A 21,008-nucleotide genomic window follows, 5' to 3' on the forward strand; every position below is an offset into this window, starting at 1 on the left:
CCCTTCTCCCAGCCCCATGTAAAAGATCATTCACTCTCCTCAACCCTTAGCCCCAGCATGTGCCCTGTTATCCCATCCCCAGAGTTTGCCAATCTGCCCCCTTCTTTCAGCGCCCACATCAGACCCTCTCCCACCCCAAAATGGTCCCAGCTGTTTCATTTTAATTTTCCGCCATCCCCACCTTGGTTCAGCAGCATCTCCCCCTTCTTGTACACACCTCTCTTTCCTCATGCTTACCCTCTCCTGCAGCTCCTTTCTGCCTGGGGACTGTCAGCACTGTGAAAAAAACAAACAAAATAAAGCAAAGGACAGCTGGACAGAGCCTCGAAATGCAGCTCTCGTGGGCCGATAATCAACTTCTCCATGCTGTTCTGAACAGTGCTGTAAAAGTAGCGCTGGAAGAGTGTGGGGAAATAAAGCCCCGGTGATCAAAAATAATAATATGCAAATTTATGCACGGTATTAGTTATTAATTTTTATCATGGGGGCTTCTGCGGGAGAATTGTGCCTGGGCATGAGCTCAGGCACAATCCTCCTGCAGAAGAGGTTTGACAGGCCAGAGAGAAAATCTAGGACATGGACCTAGCCCCCCCCCCCCCCCCCATACTGCCAAAAGGCCTGGTTCCAGTGGACCCCCAGACCTCTCACCCCCCCCCCCCACGCCAAGCCTGAACTCACCTGACCCCTCCCCAAAGGCTAGCCCTGGTGGGCTAGCCATGGTGGGGGGTCCCCCAACCCAAGTCCCCCTCCAGTATCTCAAATGTTGGAGAAAGAGGGACCAGCAATCCTTCCTCATCAGGGCATCACCTCAAAATGGCAGCACCTAGCCCTGCCTGGTGCATCCTGAGATGTGCTGGGTGGAGCATGGCTTCCATATAAGGGATAAACTCTGTGCCAGCTGCCCTTTACTTTAGTTTGTTTTTTTCATACCGCTGACAGTCCTGGAGCAGAAAGGAGCTGAGGGGGGAGGGGACCACAGGCAGGGCAGGTGTGATGGCAGGAGTGAATATGAGGTGGCAAGCCATATTTTTGGAGAGCATTTCTCCCCTTGCCTCCCCTCCCGTAGTGACACCTATGGCCAGTGGCAAGGGTGATGTTTGGGTACATCTTGACTAGAATGTATAAATCGACACTTAAATGATTATGTTCTATAATTCATTGTGTTCTGGCTAACATCTAGGTGCAGGAATTTATGCCAGCCACAGTGCTGCTGTAAGTGATTTGCTACTTTAAATTTAGGTGCTCTTTTTGACAGTTGTGCTTATATTCTGTAAAGAAAAGTACACGTCGTTACCTATGTGTGCAGTTATCATCTCAGCTTTCCAGCAAATCTAAAAGTCAAAACTTGGATTCACCAGTGACCACCACAGAAAGAAGAATATGAAATTAAGCCAATGACAAACATTTCATCACAGATTTGCATACACATCTTTGGGCTTTATTTTTACAAATCTTCACATAATACGTTTTTAGAGGTCACAACAAAACACATTCACACTAATTCTGACATTGCAAGATGAATTTCATATAGAACACACATACACAGTACATATACTGACAGAGACATCACAGGACCACAGTACATCGAAACACAGAACCTTCAGCTCAGGTGCTGCCAACACATCTCATGATATAGGGCGCCTGCACTCCTCTGCTTCTCCCTGGCAATCATTTTGTTGAGTTTCTGTGAGCTGTTAACTCAGATTCTTCACATTTTTTTCTTATTTATTTGTTATAGTATACCACATATCGTACTATAATGCTGCAATGTGGTTTACAACAATTAAAACAGCATAAGAGAGAGAAGAAAGAGAAAGGCCAAAAGAAAGGGAGAGGCAGGAAGTGGGAAACTATCTTAACCAGCAGTATAAGTGGGTAGGGAAAAAAAGAACCTAATGCTGGTTGTATCTAGACCACAATTATGATGTGAGCAGTATAAATTGATTTGGGTATCGGAACTTGCTCCTGATGAAGCTTTAAATAGTGAAACAGGCGGCTCTGTTAAATCTGGCAAAAGATAAATTAATGGTTTTGTTCTTAACATAAGAACATAAGAATAGCCATACTGGTTCAGACCAATAGTCTATCTAGCATAGTATCTTGTTTCCAAAAGTGGCCAATCCATGTCACAAGTACCTAGCAGAAACCCAATTAGTAGCACCATTCCATACTACCAATCCCAGGGCAAGCAGTGGCTTCCCCATGTCTGTCTCAATGCAGACTATGGACTTTTCCTCCAGGAACTTTTCTTTAAACCCAGATACGTTAACCGCTGTTACTACATCCTCCAGCAATGAGTTCCAGAGCTTAACTATTCACTGAGAGAAACAATATTTCCTCCTATTTGTTTAAAAATGTTTCCATGTAACTTCATTGAGAGCCCAGTAGTCTTTTTAGTTTTTGAAAGGGTGAAAATCTATTCACTTCTATTTGTTCTATACCACTCCGGATTTTGCAGACCTCAATCATATCTCCCCTCAGCCGTCTCTTTTCTAATTCTGCTATATCTTTTTTTTCAGATACAGCGACCAAAATTGAACATAATACTCAAGGTGAAGTTGCACCATGGATCAATGCAAAGGCACTATAATTTTCTTGGTTTTATTTTTCATCCATTTCCTAATAATTTCTACATAGTAACATAGTAGATGACGGCAGAAAAAGACCTGCATGGTCCATCCAGTCTGCCCAACAAGATAAACTCATATGTGTATACCTTACCTTGATTTGTACCTGCCTTTTTCAGGGCACAGACCGTACAAGTCTGCCCAGCAGTATTTCCCGCCTCCCAACCACCAGTCCCGCCTCCCATCACCGGCTCTGGCACGGACCGTATAAGTCTGCCCTCCACTATCCTCGCCTCCCAACCACCAATCTCTTTTCCCCCACCTGCTCCGCCACCCAATTTCTAGCATCCTGTTTGCTCTTTTGGCCGCTATCACACACTGAGCAGAAGGTTTCAACGTATTGTCTACAATGACACCCAGATCTTTTTCTTGGGTGCTGACTCCTAAGGTGGATCCTAGCATCAGGTAATTATGATTCGGATTATTCTTTCCAATATGCATCACTTTGCATTGGTCCACATTAAATTTCATCTGCCATTTGGATGTCCAGTCTTCCAGTTTCCTAAGGTCTTCCTGCGATTTTTCACAGTCCGCATATGTTTTGACAACTTTGAATAATATTGTGTCATCTGCAAATTTATGGAAGTGGTCTGGTTTAAATTAGTTTTGCCTCAACAACAAAAAAGATAGGGCCTGTACATTTACATTTATAGTAACTTTAGTAAATGTACAACCTTTTTTTTATACCTAAAACAGATGAAAAGTTGAAGGATTTACTTTTTCTCAGGATTAGGTTTGATTAATTGTGAATACAACTTATTTACTCTTTTGCTACAGGTAATAATGTTTTTATCCCTTGTGCTCTAATGTCTGGATGTAGATTTAGTGAAGCAATGTTTTGTATTTATATTTATTGTGAAGTAAAGTATCACTAACCCAGAGCAGGAGCAGTTTGTTTTAATTTACAGACGGCGTGCAGAAACCTGAAGTGCCATTCCGATATTCACACTATTAAATGATGGACACTCATGTACTTACATGGCAGTGAATAATTGCACATGGACTTTTTAATTGTGCAAAATGTAGAAAAGAGTTACACATATGATGTGGTTTAGTACTGCTAATGTATCCAACTCTTGACTGATTTTTTGATTACTTAAAACTACTATCCTTACATTTTTTCAACCCACAACTAATCAATTATACCAATAATATCACACTCCTTCCTTAGCTATTTTGATTATCTAATATAAGCCACATTGAACTCAAGATTCCTTGGGATAATGTGGGATATAAATGTCATAAATAATTAAAATCACCTCATTTTGTTCCGATTTTCAGATCATTTATACATATGTTAAACAGCTCCGGTCCCAGTACAGATTCCTGTGGCACTCCACTATTCACCTTCCTCCATTGAGATAAATGGCCATGCAATCCTACCCTCTATTTTCTGCCCAATAATCAATTTCTAATCCACAAAAGGACATTGCCTCCTATCCCATGACTTTTTAATTTTCTTGGGAGTTTCTCATGAAGAAAGAATAATACTTTCTTCCCAAGGAATGTTTTCCGTAACCTGGTACAATCAATGGTGCTCAGTCATCTAGATTACTGCAACACACTCTACGCCGGCTGCAAAGAGCAAATAATCAAGAAACTTCAGACAGCCCAGAACACTGCAGCTAGATTCATATTCGGCAAAACTAAATATGAAAGCGCTAAGCCCCTACGAGAAAAACTACACTGGCTCTCACTTAAGGAGCGCATCACATTCAAAATCTGCTCCCTAGTTCATAAAATCATTCACGGAGATGTACCAGCCTACATGTCAGACCTGATAGACTTACCACCCAGGAATGCCAAAAAATCATCCCGCACATTCCTTGATCTGCACTTCCCTAACTGCAAAGGTCTAAAATACAAATTAATGCACGCGTCAAACTTTACCTACTTAAGCACACAGATGTGGAACGCATTGCCGCGCAACTTGAAAACGATCAGCGAACTAATGAACTTCCGCAAACTACTGAAGACACATCTCTTCGACAAGGCTTACCACAAAGATTAACCTATGTGAATACACGTAACAACATATGCTTGTTATACCATTATCATGTTTTATCATTATCATGCTGTCCAAGATCATTCTGTAACAATAATTGTCTATTTTTAATGTACTTCCACTACTCAAGATGTATTGTAAGCCACATTGAGCCTGCAAAGAGGTGGGAAAATGTGGGATACAAATGCAATAAATAAATAATAAATAAATAAAAAGCTTTCTGAAAATCTAGATACACTATATCAACAGTCTCACCTTTATCCACAAATTTATTCATGCCTTCAAAGAAATGAAGCAAATTGGTGAGGCTAGCAGACCTTCACATCTCAGGCATTGCCCTTCAATAATTTTATTCTTATCTCACTGGTCGCTCTTTTGTGGTTCACCATTCAAGTTCTACCTCTCCATCTTGACCGTTATATTCAAGCATCCCACAAGGCTCTATTCTCGGGCCAATCCTATTTAACATTTTTCTGGCCTCTCTCACTCTTCTTCACTACTCACTTGGGTTCATATTTTTTATTTACACAGATTATATTCAGCTTCTTTTGCTTCTTGATTCACCTTCTTCTAGTATCCACTCTGTTTCTAAGAAACTTGGTTGCTAATTGACTTTCTGAAAACAATCTATTGCAATGTTGTTCTTTTCAAATTCCTCCCCTATTTCTCTTCCTGCTTTTACAATTAAAGGTACATCTCTCCCATAACATTCATCCATCATTTTTTCACTCAAAGAATAGTTAAGCACTGGAACTCATTACTGGAGGATGTGGTAATGGCTGTTAGTGTATTTGGGTATTTAAAATGTTTGCACAAGCTCCTGGAGGAAAAGTATGGTATTGAGATGGACATGGGGGATGCCACTGCTTGCCCTGAGATTCGTAGCATGGAATGGTGCTATTAATTGGGTTTCTGCCAGGTACTTGTGTCCTGCATTGGCCACTGCTGGAAGCAGGATACTGGGCTAGATGGACCATTGTTCTGACCCAGTATGGCTATTCTTATGTTCTTATGTAAGATTCTTGGTGTTGCTGTAGAAAATAATCTGTCTTTTCACATTCACATCTCTAAGGTGATTTCTTCTTGTTTTTTTACCATTAGGCAGATTTGTTCCATCTGTTGCTTTTTGGAACCCTCTTCATTAAGAATTCTCTTGCATGCCTTGGTCTTATCTTAATTGGATTACTGCAGTTCCCTCCTGGTTGGCCTCCCACAATCATAACTACATAGACTTCAACTGATACAGAATACTACTATTAAGCTTCTCTACAATAAGAAGAAATTTGATCTTGTTACTCTGCTTCTCATTACCGAACGCTGACTTGCAGTCCCCTACTGGATCCCCTTTGAGATTCATATCCTTACTCATCAGATACAATCCCTAGACTGTCCTTCTTTTTTGGTAGCACATCTCATTCCTTACTCAACTAATAGAATTCTCCGATCATCACAGCAACATCTTCTATCTATCCCTTCCTTCCAACAGGTGTATCTAGACACTGATAGGACTTTGTGCTTCTGCATAGTGGCATCAACTCTCTGGAATAATCTACCCCTCTACCTCAGGATTAAAACCTCTTTCCACAAGTTCAAATCCTACCTTAATCTAAGATTATTATTTTCAACTCCTTTTATCTTGTCTGGTGCTCCCCCTTCGGTGCTGCGATCCTTTAAGATAATATATGTTGTCCCCTCCCCTTATGTTTCTCTGCCCCCCCCCCCCCACCCTGGCTCCCCTGTTTTCGAATTGTACCTTCTCTACCCCTCTTCTGGCCAGTCTGTGAAAAAACTTTAGCTGTCTTATTATAATATGAAAACTATATTTGTCCACATTCACCGAAGATATCTGTCTATACTTGAATTGGTGTTTTAGAACCATTAGTTTAAAACTAGGAGAATCTGCTGGCAGCACTACTGAGCTCCTGATTCATAAATTGGAAGATCCATTCACCACATTAACAGCTGTAAATCTGAAAATGTTTAGCAGATACATGTCTGTCCGTCACTCTCACCCCACACTGAACCAAAATTGCACTATCCAAGACACCTGCAGAGTAGAAGTCAGAAACTTTATTCACTTCCAGTTCCTAAGAGCTACAAACGGTGCAGATTTTAGGGTATCCCAATTGAATAGACATGAGAGAGTTCTGCATAGACTGGATGTAGATTCCATGCAAATCTATTTCATGAATACTCATTAATAAATAATACAGGGTTGTATTTTCTTATATTAGTCAGTACTATCTAATGCATTACTAACATGACTAGTTCTTCAAATATACATACATAATTTATTTTTTCACAAGTATAACAATATTTATCAGTATTTAATGCCACGTAATTAAAACCTCATCCTAACTTTACAGTGTTACCCCTAATAATATAACCACTTAAGAACCTACAAGAAACTAATACTTAAAGCAGTTGTTCTCATATGAATTGTCCATATCCAAAGGAAATCCTTCTTCAAAAGCATTAAATACCACAAAAATAGTTCTCTGAAATAGTTCAAAATCAATGCTGATGGAATTGCAGATGTTTCCTCATAAGCGTCCATTGCACTCAAACGTGCATAGATTTGAAACTCTGTTAAACTTAAAATTAAGTTTCCTACTGCTTCAAGTTAAGCCAACTTCATAATTGCTCTTTATCAACACCTCATTCTCATTAAGAACATTTTTGGTCTGAACACAGGCCGTGTTTCATTGTTATTTCTTCATGAGACCATACTACAATAGACATATAATACAATATACATCAATTATATAGCTCTGTTCATATAAACTCCATTAAAGGATATAAAAAAACAAATTCAATACCTCACTCATCTTCATTTGGCTTTGATTCCAACTGGTGCTCATCAGCAGTGTCTGATTCTCAGACGCTAACACATGCCCAGGACTTGTATCATCCCTGTCAACTGTTTATAATCCCATTAATAGTGCCCAAGCCACTTCCTTATTTAACCTGTTTGGTTCAACAGTGTTCCAATGATAAATTAGCCTCTGCTCCTTAAGTATTAACACTCTCTCCATATCGCCCCCATAATCGTTATCAACCTGAATCAAAACTACAAATCGCAAATCCTCACTGAATGATGGGCATTAACCCAATGATTAACTAAAGTTGTTTCCATACATTGTAATTCATATTGCTCAAATACTGAGCTATTCTAACCTTGTTCTTCCTCTTAGTCTTGCCTATATACCATAATTTGCAAGGAAAAGTGATACCATAAATTACATTTTGAGAATTACAATTTGTTTTAGAATGTAATTTAAATTCTTTATGTGTATTGCTTACTCACACTCTATCCATCTGTACAGTGTACTTGCAATAAACACGAGTACAAGGACTGTGTCCCACTGATTCAATAACCACTGGTATTTACGTTTCCACTGGGTCAAAACTTCCCCCCATATTTCTACCCTTAGTACAAGAAAATCAAGGTTTCTCCCGCAACCCTCCTATTCAACGACAATATCAGCCAATGTTTGAATATGACTTTTTTGTATCAAGGCGTTTGGCTGTAATATGGTAATACACAATCTACTAGAGGACTTGATTCCTTTTGACTTTTGTAAAAGCCAACACCTATGGGTGTTAGTCGCCCGTTTATACGCTGTCCTAATCGCTCATCTCAGATATCTTCTCTGCTTAAACCTAGAACACATTTGCTGGACCTGATCATGAAACTGCCCATGAGATGAACGCAACCTTTTTATGCATAGAAATTGACCCACTGAAATACTTTCCTTTAACCTTTGTGGATGATGACTCTGAAAATGTAAAATAGTGTTTCTATCAGTAGGTTTCCAATATGTTTTTGTAACAAAATGACCCCATGTGTACTCTATATGAATATCTTAAAAACTGAGATTGTGAACTAAACTGTATATTTGAATCACATTAATTTAAATAGTTAAAAAATCAGTATCACATCATCTATATATCTTTTCCACATAATGATACTAATTGGCAAATGTGGAAAGGTGTGCATGTGTAGCTTCAAAATTTGCCATGTATAAGCAAGCCACCGTGGGGGCTACTGTGGCCCCCATGACAACCCCTTTTATCTGAAGAAAATATTGATTTTGGAACAAAAATAATTCTTTTTGATAACTAAGGCCGCCATCTGATTTAGTAACTGGATAAGAGAGCTTGACGATTCCTTCTTTTCCAACACCTATTCAATTAAACTTACTGCTGACTGTTGCGGAATATTACTATATAGTGCAATCACATCTAAGGTGATCATAGTGATTTGCTCCCCCCTGTGGTACGTTAATCTGACATGGTGGCCCCCCAGGTCCTATAGATTCAGCAATAGATATGTTTCAAAGGTTAGTACTTAGGGATTTGCAGCAGTTGGAAGCTTGACATAATTTAACAAGGAGTCAAAGGGAGCATTGGAGGATTTAAAACAAAATTGAACCATTATTATATTGAGAGCAGATAAGGGAGGTGGGATTGTAATTCAGGATTTTGATAAATATGAGGTGGAAACTTATCAACAGTTATTAGATACATCACTTTATTATAAATTACTAGACAACCCCACTCAAGCAGAAGTATGTGATATGTTAAAAATGCTAATGAATGTGGTATAATATCTGCTGAAGAAGTTGAATATCTATATAGGAAATATCCCAGGGTTCCATATATTTACTTTATTCCCAAAATTCATAAATCTAATAGTTTACCCTCCTGGTTGACCTAGAGTTTCTGGGAAGGGTTCATTATTTGAACCACTTTCCCAGTTTTTACATTTTTATTTACAGTCAGAAGTAAAATATTATCTTACATAAAGGATTCCGGGGATAAAATCAGTTAAATCAGATTAGTGTACCACAGAGGGAAGCAAATCACTATGGTCACCTTGGATGTGATTGCACTCTATACTAATATTTCCACAACAGTCAGTAGTGAGTTTAATTGAACAAGTGTTGGAAAAGAAGGATTTGTCAAACTCTCTTATCCAGTTAGTAAATCAGGTGGCAGCATTAGTTATCGAAAAGAATTATTTTTTTATTCCAAAAATCAATATTTTCTTCAGATAAAAGGGGTCACCATGGAGGCCACAGTAGCCCCCATGGTGGCTTGCTTATACATGGCAAATTTTGAAGCTACACATGTATACCCTTCTACAATAGTATCATTACATGGAAAAGATATATAGATGATGTGATACTGATTTGGTCAGGAGATAGGGAAGAACTACTCACATTCTTGAGCTATTTAAATCAATGTGATTGAAGTATCCAGTTTAGTTTACAATCTCAAGGTAGTATAGTGCAATTTTTGGATATTCATATAGAGTACACACAGGGTCATTTTGTTACAAAAACATATTGTAAACCTACTGATAGAAACACTATTTTACATGTTCAGAGTCATCATCCATAAAGGTTAAAGGAAAGTATTCTGGTGGGTCAATTCCTATGCATAAAAAGATTGTGTTCATCTGTTGGGCAGTTTCATGATCAGGTCCAGCAAATGTGTTCTAGGTTTAAGCAGAGAAGATATCAGAGATGAGCGAATAGGACAGCGAATAAACGGGCAACTAACACCCATAGGTGTTGGCTTTTACAAAAAGTCAAAAAGGATTTAAGTCCTCAAGTGGATTGTGTGTTACCATATTATAGCCAAACGCCTTGATACAAAAAAGTCATTCAAACATTGGCCGATATTGTCGTTGCATAGGGGGTTGCAGGAGAAACCTCAATTTTCTTGTACTAAGAGTAGAAATATGGGGGATACATAGAGTACCAGTGGTTATTGAATCAGTGGGACATGACTCTTTACTCATTGTGTTTATTGCAAGTACACTATGGTATGGGTAAGCAATATTCATAAAGAGTTTAAATTACATTGTAAAGCAAATTGTAATTCTCAAAATATTATTTATGGTATCACTTGTCCTTGCAAATTATGGTACACTAGTAAAAAAGGCCCGTTTCCGAAACAAATGAAATGGGCGCTAGCAAGGTTTTCCTTGGAGTGTGTATTTTTGAGAGAGTGTGTAAGAGAGAGAGAGAGTGAATGTGCGAGTGAGTGTGTGTGACAGAGAGTGAGTGAGTGTGGGTGTGAGTGTGTCTGTGAGAATGAGTGTGTGTGTGATGTGTGTGGAAGTACGTATGTGTGACACAGTGAGTGTGAGAGAGTGTGTTTCACACAGATACAGTGATTAGGAGAGAGAGAGTGAGACTGTGTTCGAGTGTCTGTGTGAGAGAGAGAGTGAGACTGTGTGCGAGTGTCTCTGAGAGAGAGAGTGTGTATGGGAATGAGAGTGTGTGTGAGAATGAGTGTGTGCCATGATGGTCCCCCCCTCCTGCAAGGTGCCCCCTCCCTGTCTCCCTGCCATGTGTAAGTGTGTATTTGTGAGAGAGTGAGTGTGTGTGAGTGTGTTTGTGAGAGAGTGTGTATGTGGGAATGAGAGTGAGTGTGAAAATGAGAGTGTGTAGCAGGATGGGCCCCCCTCCCTCAGATGTGGCCCTCTCCCTCTCCTCCTGCCAGGTGCAAGTGTATGTTTGTGAGTGTGAGAGAGTGAGACTGTGTGCGAGTGTCTCTGTGAGAGAGTGTGTGTATGGGAATGTGAGTGTGTGTAAGAATGAGAGTGTGTGCCAGGGTGGCCCCCGTCCGCCAGGGTGGCCCCCTCCCTCCCAGGTGCAAGTGTGTGTTTGTGACAGAGAGAGAGAGTGTGTGTGGGGGAATGAGCGTGTGTGCCAGGGTGGGGCGCCTCCCTCCCCTCCCCCTCCCAGATTTAAGTGTGTGTTAGTGACAGAGAGAGAGTGAGTGTGTGTGAGTGTGTTTCTGAGAGAGAGAGAGTGTGTGTGTATGAAGGAGAGTGTGTGCCCCCTCCCTCATTGTCTGCTTCCCTGCCAGGGGCCCCCCTCCCTCTCTCCCTACCTCCTCCTCCTCCAGCCCTCCCTGCCACTTGATCCCGTTCTTCGGTACTCCTCCCCCTGCCTGCTAGCACTGATGTTTACCTCCTCCTCTTCTGTCCCTCCCTGCCTCTTGATTGGCGATCTTCGTGACTCCTCCCCCTGCCTGGTACACACCTACCTTCTCCTCCTCCGGGCCGCCCTGCCACTTGATGTTGTATCTTTGGTACTCCTAGGGCTGGCGCTATAAAAAGAAGCGCTCAGCTGTTCTGAGTGCTAACTACAAAAAATGTTTAAGAAAATGTAAAAACGCGGCACCGCAGGCAGCCTTGAGGCATTGCCTGCTGGCTGTGCAGGCTCCTCCCGTCTCTTACATCACTGCCTCCGGAGTGACGTAGGGGCATTGACGTAAGAGACGGGCAGAGCCTGCACAGCCAGCAGCCAATGGCTCAAGGCTGCCTGCGGTGCTGTTTTTTTTTTTTACATTTTTTGTTGTTTGCGCTCAGGTTAGTCGTCAGCTGATTGTTTTTTTTTTTTGTAGCAGTGGCCCAGCTGCTGAACATGAAAAGCAGCAGTAGCCGGCAATGGGAGCTGGGGCTGGCGCTGTCGCGGTGGAGGAAAAGTGGGCTGGCAGGACCCGTCTAGGGCCGGCCGTGGCTACGCCCCTGGCAGCAGTCTTGAGCGATTCTACTCCTCCCCTGCCTGGGTTGGTGTTTGCTGGGGTGTGGCGTTCAGTGTGTTTGCGGTGTCAACCTGGGGGGGGGGGTGTTTTGGTGACGGGCGGCGACTTTGGTGGGTGGGGCACGTGCTGGGGGGTTTTGTTCCGTGTGTTAGCGTTGGCAACCTTGGGGGAGGGGATGTTTTGGTGACGGTCGGCGACTTTGGGGGGTGGGAGAAGTTGGGAAGGGCAGATAGTGTGTTTCCAACCTTCTAATGGGACGTCATTTTACGTTGAGCGCTGTTATTTGCTGAGTGTCATTGCTCCGCCCTCGACGTCATTACGTTTGACGCGTGGGCGGGGCAGACACTCATGGAGCAAAAAAGTGGTCTCAGCCACCTCACTTTAGAACGTTGGGAAAGTGAGGCTTCATTAGAATGTTGGAGGTGCGTTTTATATAGAGAGAGGCATGACTAAGAGGAAGATCAAGGTTAGAATAGCTCAGCATTTGAGCAATATTAGATTAGAATGTATGAAACACCTTTAATTAATCACTGGATTAATGCCCATAATTCAGTGGAGGATTTGTGATTTATAGTTTTGATTCAGGTTGATAACGATTATGGGGTCGATGTGGAGAGAGTGTTAATACTTAAGGGGTAGTGACTAATTTATCATTGGAACACTGTTGAACCAAACGGGTTAAATAAGGAAGTGGATTGGGCAATATTAATGGGATTATAAACAGCTGATAGGGACAATATAAGTCCTAAACATGTGTTAGCATCTGAGAATGAGACACTACTGGTGAGCACCAATTGGAATCAAAGCTGAATGAAGAGGTTGAGTGAGGTATTGAATTTAGTTTTTTTAATCCTTTAATGAGTTTATATGAACAAAGCTATATAATTGATATGTATTGCATTACATGTTTATTGTAGTATGGTCTCCTGAAAAAGTACGAATGAAACACAGTCTAGGTTCAGACCATAAATGATCTTAATGAGAATGTGGTGTTGATGAAGAGCAATTGTGAAGTTAGTTTAACTTAAAGCAGTGGGAAATTCTTCCAAAGCTGACTAATTTTAACAGAATCTTCAAATCTATGCACGTTTGAATGCAACTGACACTTATGAGGAAAGATCTGCAATTCAGCATTGATTTTGAACTATTTCAGAAAACTATTTTTGTGGTATTCAGTGCTTTTGAAGAAGGATTTCCTTTTGATATGGACAATTCATATGAGAACAACTGCTTTAAGTATTACTTTCTAGTAGGTTCTTAAGTGGTTATATTATTAGGGGTAACACTGTAAAGTTAGGATGAGGTTTTATTAAGTGGCATTAAATATTGATAAGTATTGTTATACTTGTGAAAAAATAAAGTATGTATGTATATTTGAAGAACTAGTCATGTTAGTAATGTATGAAAATTCATTAGGGATAGCCTAAATACTTGACCCTTTTGAGGCCCTTAAGAGCCTCAGTGACTATCATTGTGCTACATACTTGTAACCAGTGGACTGTTAGTTCCAGCATCTGTGCCTGGATATTTCCTAAAAGAGATTATTTGAAGCCCTTTTTATCCTCCTTCATGCACCTATTTTCTGTTATCCAGCAAAGTTATTGTAACCTGGAAGACTCCCCGCTCAATTAGTTTCAGCCAAATCCATTTTGGTCATCATGGAAGCTGACGTGAAGAACAGAGGAGGTAAGGCAGGGTTTTAGAACCCTTTGCTGGACGGTCATTCAGTAAAGTGGAACATTTTCAGCTTTACAGAACAAAGAACATTTATGACAGATCAGTTACAAATTTCACAGCATACGACACAGTAATTGCACAGAATCCCATCACAGATGATTCTGACCTTGTTACATGGGATTGGACGAGGGTTCACTCAGGGTTCTCGGTTTCACTGGAATGTAGGAAGAAAGGTGCATAGTCAGAGAATGACAGAACCAGAGAGAGAGAAAAAGCCATCAACAGCAGGACCAGACCCTCACCAAATACGTCTAAGCCAGGTGATTTTCCAATTACTGCATTTGGAAGACTACTTTGATCATGTTTTGCTTTAAAAAAAAATAGGGGCTATTGTGATCTTTCTGTCTTATTGTAACATCTAATGGTCAGGTTGTTCGCTCTCTATAATGTTGTGATAGGGAAAAAGCCCAGGAGAATATCAAATTTCTAGTAAGGAACTTCTGCCAGTCTTGCCTAGTTTAGTTACTAATACATGGGGACAATCCAGAGGACCTATAGTGTCTGTGCACAGCACTTTCAGAACCTTTGCTGATACCCAGACTCTTGGAAAAGGCACAGCTGGCAAGTGCATAACAAAGCCTAACCAGGTTTTGGGCAATGGGAAAAAATCATGACTGGCAGTGTACATAGCTCAGGGATAAGCCAAGGCTCAGTGCTTTAGGAGTCAGCTGATAAACCTTGAATAACCATCGGACACAGTGCAAATCTATCTATGTAAGAGTACTGAAAAAGAGCAGCTTTGTAAACATTTTCAGGGCAGAAATTTGGCAGTTGTACCTTGAGGAATAGACTCTATACTCATCCCCATGTATCGCTGGAGGACTGTAGAAGCCATAATGAAGTTATACAATGAATTTGGACATTTTGCAGATCTGTCTTTTGATTAGTTATAAAGTTTTTCCTGGCTGGATCATCCTCATTGAACTACTAAGTTACTACTACTACTACTACTACTACTTAGCAGTAACAAACTCAATGAAGGATGGTATGGGGACAAATGTAGGCTATTTAGCTTTAAAACATTTTTTTTAAAAAGCACAATAAAACACAATAAAATCGATGACCTCTGTCTGGAATCACTTCCTGATGCCAGACTATCTCCAGTGTTCATGTTGGATGTGCTGTGAATGATATCCTGGGACTGCACAACATCCTTTCTGTCCACAGTGAGTAGTAGATACACAAGCTTGTTTTGTGCTCATTGACCTCTATATAAAGATATGGGATGGGCCACTGACAGTGCTCAAAATCTGCCTCAGTGTGGCACAGGAAAACACAAAAATAGGACAGGACTGAAGATCATGTACCAGAGAGCAGAAGTACCTCTGGGGCAAGGTAGGAATTCGTCTGCCTTTCTAGGTCTGGAAAAAAGCTGTGCGAAGATTTCTGCTCCTGGCATATCATCTGTTCAGTTTCCAGAACTTGAAGTCTGTTCATTGTCATCTCTCTTCGTCTGGTTCTGGGAGAATAGAAGTGAATGACATTTATTAGAGGCAGTTGTGACATCCTGTCCAATGACAGAACGTGATGCTGAGCTGCTCTAAGGTCAGTCCTTTGGGTCCTGGCACTGCCAGCAGTATGACATGTCTTCCAGGAACTTTTCCACTTGGATAGTGGTAGTGACAAACCCAAACTTGCTGTCCATCATCGCTGTGGCTTCTTTTAGCACATCCTCTGCATCGGCATTTTCATCTGGGGACAAAAAATGAAAAGGCATTTAGAGACTGGAGCAAAAGAAATCACCTTTCCAGATATGGGCAGAAGGAGGCTGTGCACAAAGTCCAGTACAAACAATGTGTCTGCTTTTAAAGTATTTGATAAAGTGTCTAATTTATAAAAAGAAGAGACCTCGTACACGAAAGATGCTAATGTATATAACACTAAATAAGGAAGAAAGACATTACCACCACTGTAAGCTGTAAGGAGAAGAAAAGAGTGCAGCAATAAAAGACAAGAAGGTGAAATAAGGGTTCAAAATGTCTCTATGTGATAAAATTAACAAAATTTCAGTTACTCATAAACCCCCAAATTCTATATATTGCATTTTAATTTCCACATGGAAATCAAAGTGGATTCAACAACAATGCGCATAACTTAATTGGTTAACTAGCTAATCAGCACTTCCGTATGCAGTGAAAACAATACATGACTACCCTAAACTTCAGGAAATCATTGAAAACCCACCTCTTCAAGAAAGCTTATCCCACCAATCAAACATAAATCCCCACACCCAACAACACAACATAATCAATGATCGTACTAGACAGTTTACTATCCTCTTCCCCCTCTAACCCATGACACCTGATACACTTCTACCTCATGTGACCACAACACAATCTTGTATTTGTTATCAACCGCAATGGCAAACGCCTTTACGATACTTTGTAAGCCACATTAAGCCTGCAAATAGGTGGGAAAATGTGGGGTATAAATGTAACAAATAAATATTAACAAGCAATTAGCACTAATTGGCATTAATTAAGATTTACTTCACAACTCACGAAGTGTATTCTGTAACGTGGTGTGTATAAATTCCAAGTCGCATAGTTGAAAAGGGGGCATGGTTATGGGCGTGGACTGGGTGAGTCATGGGTGTTTCTACAATCTATGCACATTATTGTAGAATATACCTGCTCTGTACCTAATTTAGGCGTTAGAATTTACACCACCAAGTAAAACATGGCCTAAATGGAGGCTCTCAGCGTATTCTATATACTGTATGAAAATTTAAGCCTATTCTATAAAATGTAGGCATATTTTAGAGAATATGCCTAGGTGTATGTTTTTACCACGTGGATTTTTCAGGCGCCATATATATAGAAACTATCCCAAAGTACGTTAATAATCTATTACCATGCAATAAGAAAGCCAAAGACATAAGATTTTTACAAACACAAAACCAAATTTAAAAAGACCTAGTTTGAGGATAGACTTGAAGAGCTGACAAATTGCCAGGTACAGGGAAATTTTAAAAAAGTCAAGGAAAAACTGTGATGAAGAAATGAAGTACTGATGTTCTAAAAACATGACAGAAGGATACATTTCACAGTAATTTTTGGTAAAAGGTCTTATATAGAAAACCACTGATTGATTTAAATGCCAAGAACTTCAGTTTTTTTTATACCAGATATCCAGTGCCAGTATCTGGACACTGCCCAGTCCGGAATCTCTGGCTATAACCTGGCAACTGGCAGTTATGTGGTTAGCTGCAATATTCAAACTGGTACACAGATACCTAATTGGATAAAATTACCCTTCTGCTGTCCTAACTTTATCTGAGTATATGGAAAGAGAATGGAAGCAAAAAAAAAACTTAGTTTTACATAGAAGGCAACTCCAGTAAATTGGAAATAAGGCCAGACTTCTATGGTCTATACCTCGATTATGGCTGTGCAAATCTGGATGGGCTGAAATGGGGGCTTCGATGGCAACTCCAGTAGTTGGGGAACAAGGCCAGTGCTGCACAGACTTCTGCAGTCTGAGCCCTGATTATGGTTATATATCGCATTGTACCATATGCTCTGAGTTTATCTTATTGAGCAGCCTGGATGAACCATACAAGTCTTTATCTGTCATTATTTACTATGTTACTCACGTTAGTTTCCTGGTTAGCTGACTGATCTCCTCTAACTGGGTAACTAGAATCTTGTCCCAGGCTCTGCTCCCAAACTACCCCAGCACTACACAGTTTCTTGTCAGTTTTTATTTTATTTTTTTTGTTACATTTGTACCCCGTGCTTTCCCACTCATGGCAGGCTCAATGCGGCTTAAATGGGCAATGGAGGGTTAAGTGACTTGCCCAGAGTCACAAGGAGCTGCCTGTGCCTGAAGTGGGAATCGAACTTAGTTCCTCAGTTCCCCAGGACCAAAGTCCACCACCCTAACCACTAGGCCACTCCTCCACGGAATTAGTACTAAAAAAAAAAAAACCCTTTACCATATTTCAAGATAGATATTTTTTTCAGGTACAAGGAGCAGCAATTAGAGCAACAGTTGCCCCTGATGTAGCTAACTTATATATTGGTGACTTTGAACAATGTTTTTGACCAGAGTGGCCTAGTGGTTAGGGTGGTGGACTTTGGTCCTGGGGAGCTGAGGAACTGAGTTCGATTCCCACTTCAGGCACAGGCAGCTCCTTGTGACTCTGGGCAAGTCACTTAACCCTCCATTGCCCCATGTAAGCCGCATTGAGCCTGCCATGAGTGGGAAAGCACGGGGTACAAATGTAACAAAAAAAAAATTCTCTCTTCCAAAGCTCAATTGGGGTTTATTGATGATGGTTTTTTTTCTTTTTTTGGTTGGGTACCCAGAATGAGTTGCACACTTTTTTTTGTATGGTTAAACTCCTGTGATTTGAATCTCATATTTGTGGATACATGATGTCTAAATCTGATTTTGGACATTTTGCAAAAAAAGTCCAAAAATCCAGTGCCAACCATGGTCGTTTTCGAAACAGAAAATTGTCTACCTTTTTGGTTTGAAAATCACCCTACTTTAGATGTATTTCTGCTCAGTGCATTTTTCTTTAAGGGCCATTTTCAAACTAAAAAAAAAGTCCAAGGGGAAAAATGCACAAAATCAAGCCGTTTTGATGTCTCGGGCCAGAAGTGTTACTAGACTGGCCACACAGACATCCCAGCAGAGCAGTGGGGCAGCCTAGGTAGCAGCACAGTGAACTTCACATAAAAGGTCCCAGGTACATATCAGATAACCCCCATGTACTGTACAGTGAGCCTCCAGGAATAGCAAAAAATGTACTGTACAATAGCCTTTATGCCTGCAGGTATCACCTATGTGTGGGTTAAGTAGGTATTTTGTGGTTTGAGGGCACTCACACTTTCCACCACAAGTGTACCAGTTAGAATGGGTTATGGTCCTGGGTTCTCTTCTCTACAGTCCACTGCACCAACCACTAGGCTGCTCCAGGGACCTGCTTGCTGCTCTTAGAGGACTGGCCATTATATCTGCAGCTGTCATAGAGCCTTAGGCTCGAGCACCCCCAATATTTTAACCCGCCATCGGAAGTTCCGGTTCTGGTTCCAACCCCAGCCAGCCCGACCTGCCCGCCCTCTTCTCCCTCAACAGTCCTCCGTCCTCGCCTTCCTGCTGCCCAGAATTTAAAACTCATCTTACCTTGCTCGGTCCCGGCAGCAGTGAAAAGCGAGCAGGCTCGGCTTCAGCCTTCCCTTCTCTCTCAGCTCTGGTTCCACCCTCATTTCCTGTTTCCGCGAGTGCGGGACCAGAGCTGAGTGAGAAGGGAAGGCTGAAGCCGAGCCTGCTCGCCTTTCACTGCTGCCAGGACCAAGCGAAGTAAGATGAGTTTTAAATTCTGGGCGGCAGGAAGGCGAGGACAGAGGACTGTTGTGGGAGAAGAGGTCGGGCTGGGGTTGGGACTGGAACTCAGAGGAGAGGGGTAGCTGAAAAGGGGCAGGTGGTGTTTGGGGTGAGTTACTGGACATGGAGGGGAGGGGAGAGAGGAGAAATCGCTGGACATGGAGGGGAAGGGAGAGAGGAGAAATTGCTGGACATGGAAGAGAGGGCAGGGGAGAGATGAAACTTGTTGGACATGGATGGAGGGAGGGGAGGGCAGGGGAGAGAGGAGAATTGCTGGATATGAATGGAGGAGAGGGCAGGGCAGAGAGGAGAATTGCTGGGTATGAATGGAGGGGGGAAATGCACCACATGTTAAAAAAAAAATTTTCAGCACCCCCAATCGTTTTGAAAAGTTGGCTCCCATGGAGCCTGGTATGTACTGTCACTTTCACATCTTAGGGGGGTAGGAGGGGGTCAGTGATTACTGGAAGATTAAGGAGGGGTCATTCCTTTATCCCTTCAGTGGTCATCTAGTTAGTTTGGGCACCTTTTTAGCACTTAGTTGTTATTGAAACAGGTCTAGCTATAAAGGTCCTATTTGTGGCCCTGGATGTTTTTACAATGTTCCATCATCGCAGAAAAATGTCCAAATTGTAAGCCCGCCCTAGTTCCACCCAAAGCATGTCTCCAACATGACCCCTTAAGATTTAGATGAACTATATAGATGAATGTCTTAGAAATGAGTTTCGAAAATAGCGATTTGGAAGTGTTTGCGAAAAAAACATCAATCTGCTGCTTTGTGCCACATTTTGGACATTTTTTGATTTTGAAAAGGAGCCCCTTAATCTTGAGTACACTTTTTGGATTCACTGATCTCCCATTCAGGAATGGAATTTCATTTTTCAATCTATGGAACGTCAATGGATAGGAATACCATCTTGAGATTTGACAGCTGTCACCCCTGGAAACTTCATGAGATATTTCTGTAGGACCATCCCTGAGTCTTTGATGTATTTGCTGTACTATACAGTAATTTAAATCTCAAGCATCTATATTGTTTCAAAAATTTCAAGAATGCAGTTATCCAAACTGTGTTATCAGAAAAGCATATACAAGGGTGCATTGCGCTGAAAGGTCTTACCTTTTATTTGCATTTCAAAAACTATCAAATGATCACATTGTGTGTGTTTTACCACACTCAGTTGCTCATAAAGTGAGAGCTACAGTGTTTAAAAAATTTGCATTCACTACAATTATATTCATCTTGTAAGGAAATGCCACTTTTTGCCTTTAAGTGTGGGACAGACCTTAAAGATATCTTGGTCGCTTCTTATTGGTGTTCAAGTTACATGGGAGAAAGGCATGGTGGAGCACTCTAAAAAAAAACATTCTTGGAGCCGTGCCCCAGAAACCAAGCAAGGGATAGCCCCAAGCACAGCATAATGATCCCAGGAATCCAAAGCAATACCCAAATCTGCAGCTTATCGACCTCTCAGGCATGACAAGTCTTGGCCTACACAATGAGAACATAATGCCTTATGGAGGCCCGAAATAGAAAGCCCACATAAGGAGAAAAACTGAAAAAACTCTCTCAATTAATTGTCCATCCCCTGAAATAGCGATACTGCATTAAGCAATCAAAATGATTGCTCTATTGAACACTAACCCACTGCTGGAGTTCCTCAAAAGACAATAGCATCTCTCCCTGGGCCAGTAGATGTTCCACATGAAGTATACTGCAAGTTGCCCAGGTCCAGAAA

At 41.2% G+C, this 21,008-nt stretch overlaps 1 protein-coding gene and 1 long non-coding RNA gene across 2 annotated transcripts in view; one reads left to right on the forward strand and one right to left on the reverse strand.

Moving 5' to 3' along the window:
- Positions 1–2,650, forward strand: part of LOC115481430 — a 48,337-nt gene extending 45,687 nt beyond the window's left edge. The window contains exon 4 of the long non-coding RNA XR_003943961.1: positions 2,520–2,650. This is a non-coding gene — a long non-coding RNA (uncharacterized LOC115481430). The remainder of the gene's footprint in view (positions 1–2,519) is intronic.
- Positions 2,651–15,440: 12,790 nt separating this feature from the next.
- LOC115460369 (zinc transporter 2-like) overlaps positions 15,441–21,008 on the reverse strand; it is an 81,732-nt gene continuing 76,164 nt past the window's right edge. The window contains exon 7 of the mRNA XM_030190155.1: positions 15,441–15,627. Within this exon, the coding sequence (XP_030046015.1) occupies positions 15,482–15,627 (146 nt within the window). The 3' untranslated portion in view covers positions 15,441–15,481. The remainder of the gene's footprint in view (positions 15,628–21,008) is intronic.

This window comes from Microcaecilia unicolor, chromosome 1 (assembly GCF_901765095.1).
Source record: "Microcaecilia unicolor chromosome 1, aMicUni1.1, whole genome shotgun sequence".
Lineage (NCBI taxonomy): Eukaryota > Metazoa > Chordata > Amphibia > Gymnophiona > Siphonopidae > Microcaecilia > Microcaecilia unicolor.